General features: G+C 35.2%; 1 protein-coding gene and 1 pseudogene across 3 annotated transcripts; one reads left to right on the top strand and one right to left on the bottom strand.

Annotated features, from left to right (window-relative positions):
• The first annotated feature begins 462 nt into the window (after nt 1-462).
• Nucleotides 463-3101, top strand: LOC121255316 (annotated as a pseudogene).
• A 1274-nt stretch (nt 3102-4375) lies between these two features.
• Nucleotides 4376-6041, bottom strand: LOC121254122 (transcription factor TRY). Of its 3 annotated transcripts, none has more exons than XM_041154084.1 (4): nt 5906-6041; nt 5615-5713; nt 5371-5458; nt 4376-4635 (listed from the first exon to the last, which is right to left on the bottom strand). In XM_041154084.1, exons 1-4 carry the CDS (start codon nt 5949-5951, stop codon nt 4491-4493), a joined length of 378 nt encoding a protein of 125 aa, XP_041010018.1. In that variant the 5' UTR covers nt 5952-6041; the 3' UTR covers nt 4376-4490. The 3 variants fall into 3 exon arrangements, with proteins under 3 accessions (XP_041010018.1, XP_041010020.1, XP_041010019.1); XM_041154086.1 differs by having other exon boundaries at nt 5615-5769; nt 5906-6018; XM_041154085.1 differs by lacking the exon at nt 5906-6041 and having other exon boundaries at nt 5615-5844.
• Nucleotides 6042-6467: the final 426 nt, after the last annotated feature.

Raw genomic sequence — 6467 nt, 5'->3', positions numbered from 1 at the left:
TTCCCACAAAAAGCATCATAGCCTCTCGCCTTCACCTTCCAACCACAACCGACACCTCTTGCTTACTTTGCTATACCATCCCTGACAGCTTAGCACATACCTTCCTCAGTTGCCATTTATTCCATGTTATTTTGCGCCAATCTCCATGGCCACTCAACATCGAAACTTTCTCATCTCAACCCATACAAAATTGGATTAACCTAATAATTCCACCAATCCCACTCTAAACATGTCTTTAGACCAAATCCATCCATTCCAAATCTTTGCCTCCATAGCTATAGACCAAATTTGGATGTTCCGCAACAAAGCCAATCTAGGACAAACCATCCCTTTCACTTTAGAATCTCAATGCTAGTGAATCGTCTTTCCCCAGAACACACCATAGCCTGGCAACAAAACCAAAGATCCCCCATCTTGCAAACTGGTCAGCCCCTCCATTTGGTTTCACGAAGGTCAATTACGATGCAGCTATTCGGAAAAACTTCACCATTATTGCAGGCATGTGCAACAACTCTAGAGGATAAATTCTCAAGTCATGGACAAAAAGCATCCAAGCATCTACCCTTCTCTATGATGAAGCACAAGCAGCTTTGCTGGCTATCAATGAAACTCTGGTGCTCAAAGCTCAATTCATCTACCTAGAAGGTGACTCACAACTAGTCCACAAAGCTATCAGCAATTGCCTTGAAGATATAGATTGGTCTATCCACAGCATCATTGAGGATTGTCGACACCATCTCAGTCAATTCATGGACTAGAGATCTTTACATGTCCCCCGAAATGCCAACCATATGGCACATGAGTTTGCTCAAAGGGTTGCTAACTCACTCAACATTACCCGGGATCTTGTCACTCATGGCTCTCTGTATTGGACCCACACTGGATTTGATCCCCCATAGTTTTCCTTTGTGCTTTGTAATATTAATTCTGTATTGGATACTCTTTTTATTCTATCTATATATTTCCTATTGGGAAAAAAAAAAAAAAAAGTAGACAAGTCCAATGTGATTGCAAGGTGAGAAAAGTTTGGGGAAGGAGGAGGAAGATTACTGAAGGTGATGAAAAGGAAAGAAGAGAGCTAGCTAGTGCTAATGTGATCACAAACCAAACAAAGAAGGCTAAAAGGTTGAGTCTTGGTGAAAGGATTGCATTGAAAAAGAACAAGGAAGATGAAGTGATTGCTGCAAAATGGAAGAGAAAAGATATTAGGGATGAAAGTGCGGTGACTGAGAGCCTTGTGAGGACGTATTCAGCTTCAACGGATATGGTTAGTTTGGACTGGAAAAAGATGAAGATACCTCCAGTTCTTCCTTCTGTGGAGCATGCTTGGTTGTTCAAGTTGATGCAACCCATGAAGGTGGACATTCTAATTCCAATTTGGAAATGACAATTTCCATATTCTTCGTATTTTTATGGGGTTTTTTTATTTTTATTTTTCACTCCTGTTGGTTATGCAGAAATACTGCAAAATGTTTCTTCAAAACTAATGTGGCATTCAGATGCATTGATGTTTGACGGATTCTAGTATGTAGTAAGATGCAAATGGGGTATGAAATCCGCATTCTTGATGTTTCTTTGTCTGACAACAACAAGACTTATCTTCTTATCTTCATTTAAACAACATTGTAGAGGTCTTCTCTTGGTAATTTTAAGAAATGTTCTCGAGGATATACATTTACATATGGCAGCAAGAAAATGCGCATTCAAAGAGAGCCTGTAAAAAGTGAAAGATATGCTCTGAAATTGGCATCCTTCTAAGGTTGGTGACTTTAATGTTTGGTGCATATAGAATGTATTGCGAGTCACAATTATAACATTTGACTTCCACTCCAAATGAAATCAGCTACTACAAGCACATTTTAGTTTCTAGTCTTGGTGATGATATAAAGAACACACTGCACGTTTTAGTCTCTATCCTGTTCTGTTCCATTCCTCTGTATTATTTTTGGCTTTTGTATACTTATGATGAAGGAGAGGCTGATTATATTGTCTGTAAACATTAATGAGCGCAATAACTTTGGTTGTGGCACAATCTCTGTCTTGTTTTGTTTGTAATCAACAAGTATTTTCAAGACTTCACAAATGGCCCAAAATTCCAAGACCTTTGTCAGGCCGGAGTGAAGGGACTTATTACAGCCATAGATATTTTTAACCAAAAAGGAGATTCCGGCTCTCCATTTATAGTAATTTTTTGGATCAAGCATGCCGTTATACATTCCATGACCCTCTCAAACTTTACTCATGTTTCATTTGGCCTTGAATCGGTATGCTTTCTTCCTCCCCGGATTTCTATTCCTCTTTTTGTTTATAGTAGCATATTGATTTACATGAGTCCTGTAACTGGTAGTCTAGGCTGGATGGAAAATTTTGATCATTTAGGAGTCATATGTTGTTGGAAGTGAAGAAAATTGTTGTAGTTAAGGAGGCGCCATTGTAGAAAATAGGGCAACTGAGGCGTCTGAAGCAGTTATTTGTGTTATTTGTGGGCTAATGCCTTGAGCAACAAAGAAGTATCGAAATAGTGAGACAATTACCATGGGAAGTAGGCTGGAAATGCATGCAGTCGCTTTGTTTTATTGAAAGTAATTTCTGAACTCTTTTATCTTGCCTTGTATTGCTGAACGAACCTTGGCTTTAGAACTTTGTAAGATATATTAGGGTCATCCAGACTTGAATGAAATTACATATTCCAAAATGATAGAGTTTGTCAAAATGGATTCGATGGGCATATAATGGATGCCTTAAATGAATAGATCAGGCCTATAATAAACTTTCATGCTTACGTTTATGCAGGTTAGACTAGAAATTCAGCAAGCCAAACTTGAGCTGTTGTTTGAGCTTCGTAGATTACCAACGGAGGAAGAGATAATAAAGAAAGTTGGGATCTCCCATGAGAGGTATCATGAAGTTTTGAAAGACTAAAACCTGTTCTCTCTCTACATTCACAAGAAGAGAGCATTAATGGAATCACTGATGTTGATGGTTGTGGAGCTGCTAACTGGAGGCAGCCTGTTCTTCCCCGGCTTGCTCTTGATGATGTGGTTGTCACTTATCCTCCCCAGCTTCTCATTTCATACTGCATAGCTGACTCTTATTTCTAATCATTTTTCATTTCAAGCGTCAAATTTCTTCACCAGCTACTTTTGTACTTGAATGAAGGATAAATATAATCAGATAAATTTTCATATTCAAGACTAAATTTGTTTGGCTATTTCTGTTTTCATGCAAACACGAGACTGTTTTCCTTGCGTTAAGCCCCCGTTTTTCCCTTTTATACAGGAACCATAATTTGAGGACAACTTTTTCCTAATCACAGATTAAGTTTTGGTGCACAAAGTATATATTTAGTTGGATCGATCTTGAGCGAAGACATTAACCCATGCGTACTAGTTCTATTTAGGTTGTCCTGTGAGAGAGAGAGAGCTTGGAAGTGGCTGCTCTCAAAGAATTGAACGGGCATATTTTCACTCGGCAGCCCCAGAGTCCAGACTCTTAGCATTATACCAAGCTACTAGCTTCAATAAGGCAGTTAAGGCTCTCATGAGCTCAAGCATCGAGCTCGAGTGGATTATCGTCACCAACGTTTATAAGTGTAAACGAAACAGCAGCTATTATTGCATCTGTATTACAACTCCTCCCTCTTAATGGTTTCTGTAACCGAGTCCCGCTGAGTACAAATGATCTGTATTATAGTCTTTTACGACCCAAACATTGTCCGAACAAAATTAGCAGCAGCAGCAGCACCTAGATGAACATATATAGAAGTCCAACACTACTAAATTGAATTTTCAGACCCAACGACACTACTGCATATAATCATATATACAAGTTTCCCACAAGTAGCTAGCTAGCTAGTTGAGTTTTTTAGGCTCGTTTGTTTTCATAGTTAAGATGAGATGAGTTAAAATTAAAATTAAAAGTTGAATAAAATATTGTTATAATATATTTTTTTAATATTATTTTTGTTTTGGAATCTAAAAAAGTTGAATTGTTTATTTTATTTTGTGTGAAAATTTTAAAAATTTGTAATAATTAGATGAGATGAATTGAGAAGAATTGTGAAAACAAACTAATTGTAATAATTTCCTTCTTTCTTTCTTTTTCTTTTTTTTTAACTTTCATCATACTACTACTTGTTATGAGAAACCACAACACAGTCCAATCATGGCAGTTAGGATAATGTTAGGGCAGCAATGGTGACAGCAACGAAGACTAAAAAAGGCTGCTATTTTTCGAAAGAAGATGCATTTCCGCCCTGCTACACTGCAAAACCATTTGAATATTCCAAAGTTTGATAATTACGTATCTATGCTGTATATATATTCCCCTGTACCTATTTGTCTTGCAATACGGTCCATTGGCCGATGCCGGGAGATTGTTCATTATCCATTAATATTCATACGATCAGAGTTTCGACAAAAAAATAAAAATAAATAAATAAAAACTTGTGCTAAAGTTAATTAATAAAAGACGACAAAACTATTAATTAATCAAAGTGCAAACACTGATCTGGGACTCTCTTTCTTGTGCAATTTTCTTCGACCAGCTGCTAGCCCTTCCCAATGTCTCATTATCCAAAATCTCTCTATTTCTTCAGGTTTTCGGCCTGGAATCCGGCCAGCTATTAAATCCCACCTGAAGGAATTCGTAAGCGTTATAAATTAGTATCTGGCAATCACTTGAAATGGGATCGATGTTGAAAATCACTACTACTAAAATAATACAAATTATGCATGCACATGCTATTATATATAATAATTATAAGAATTTGCTGAATTTTGAAGCCATCCACCATTTCATATATTAAATATATTCGTGTAAATATATATATATGTATATTCACGAAAAGTGCTACAACCATATAGCTAGAGATTCTACAAAAATAATCAAATTTACAGATTGATTTAATTTCATATGATATGTTAGATTTACTTTATAATAAAAGTATATAGTCTTACAATCTAACATCGTACCATATCAAATTAAATGAGTTTGTAAGTTTATTTTTATGGGATCTTTTGTACATAGTTAAAGCATTTCTCTATAATCATATATAACTAAAAAAGTTTACATTCCTTAGGTACATGTCTTAAGATCATTAATGGAGGATGAATAAAATATGGGCACCATTCATATATACAGTGTGTTCTCTACACGCATCACTATGTTAGCCTCAAAAGAGAATGTTTTTTATGTTATGAAAGGTTGTTGGCTGAGAACAAAAAAAAATATTTAATATTTTTACAATTATATATGATATATATTAATTTACCGTTCTAACCACTTGGGTAGGTGTTTATGTGAGGATTGTTTTCTGAAAAATTAATAACATAACGAATATTTGAAATGACTAATTACTAATAAACTTACCTTTCTCCAACAAGTCTATACATTCTATAGAAGAGATCCTCTTCTTGTTCAGTCATGTTTATAACCTCCCATTCAATGCTACTAACCTCTGTCAGACAGAAAAACAGAACAAGTACGTAATTAATTAGAAGGTTTCATCTAGCTGGAGGAGACAATTAAGGATATATAGGAAAAACAAAACCCATTAAGTACTGAAAACAAACATTAATTAATTAAAAAGCTTGTTCCTGGCTGGGTTACTGACCTTCAGACTCAAAAGTACTGGAGATATTGGCTCGTTTCCGGCGACGTCGGTCCATATATGGCTTCTTTTCAGAGAGAGCTACGTGCGTACATGAGAGAGCTGGCCAAGAAATGGAAGAGAAGAATTCTTGAGAGAATGAGAGAAAAGTAGATAGCCTGCAGAAAATTGATTTGGGGAGCTAATATATAATATATTGGAAGATGATGATGATATGTCTGGAAATTGAAAGAAGTAAAGAAAAGCTGTCTGGAATATAAATGTAAATGTTGTTGGTAGTAAAGCCCAACGAACTTACAAGATATGTGTATGCTCGTTGACTCGTAGGCTTGTGCTGCATGCCCTAGCTAGCTGGCGGCCTGCGTTGCAGATTTGCAGTTAACAGATCACAGTCACAGGATGACACATCGATCGTAAAGTAAATATATAGAATAGAATAATCCAATTTTAATCATCATCTCATCATTTTATTAAATAGAATTAGATAATTAAAAATTATTTATTATATTTTACTTTTAAATTTATTATCTAATATCATATTATATGTAATAATGAGAGGATGATGAATAAATTTTTTGTATAGAATAACACTAGAGCTATCGCCGGGAGTCTCGTTAGTATTTTGTTTTTTCCATACACTTTTTTAAAACTTTTACATATTTTTTTTAAAACAAAAAAACATATTATTAAAAAACACTTCCTTATTCACGAAGTTAAAATAAAATTAAAAAAAAAAATCTCAATAGAAGCTTCCAACGGGAAGACTAGTATTGTTCATAAAACAAAGATCAAGGATATTATATAATGATCATGATACATATGGCTAATTAAACTTTTATAAATTAAAATGCAGTTG

Source organism: Juglans microcarpa x Juglans regia, chromosome 3D (genome assembly GCF_004785595.1).
Source record: "Juglans microcarpa x Juglans regia isolate MS1-56 chromosome 3D, Jm3101_v1.0, whole genome shotgun sequence".
NCBI classification, from domain to species: domain Eukaryota; kingdom Viridiplantae; phylum Streptophyta; class Magnoliopsida; order Fagales; family Juglandaceae; genus Juglans; species Juglans microcarpa x Juglans regia.
The sequence above is the reverse complement of the archived record's forward strand: the minus strand, read 5'-3'. Positions and strand labels throughout refer to the sequence as shown.

What these genes read in the sequence shown, in the direction of transcription:
- LOC121254122 (XM_041154084.1), bottom strand. Translation starts at nt 5,951, where the DNA reads ATGCAGCACAAGCCTACGAGTCAACGAGCATACACATATCTTGTAA. An exon ending in AGCATACACATATCTTGTAA is followed by an intron (nt 5,714 to 5,905) that starts GTTCGTTGGGCT and finishes TTTCTTGGCCAG; the next exon opens with CTCTCTCATGTACGCACGTA. An exon ending in CAGTACTTTTGAGTCTGAAG is followed by an intron (nt 5,459 to 5,614) that starts GTCAGTAACCCA and finishes TCTGTCTGACAG; the next exon opens with AGGTTAGTAGCATTGAATGG.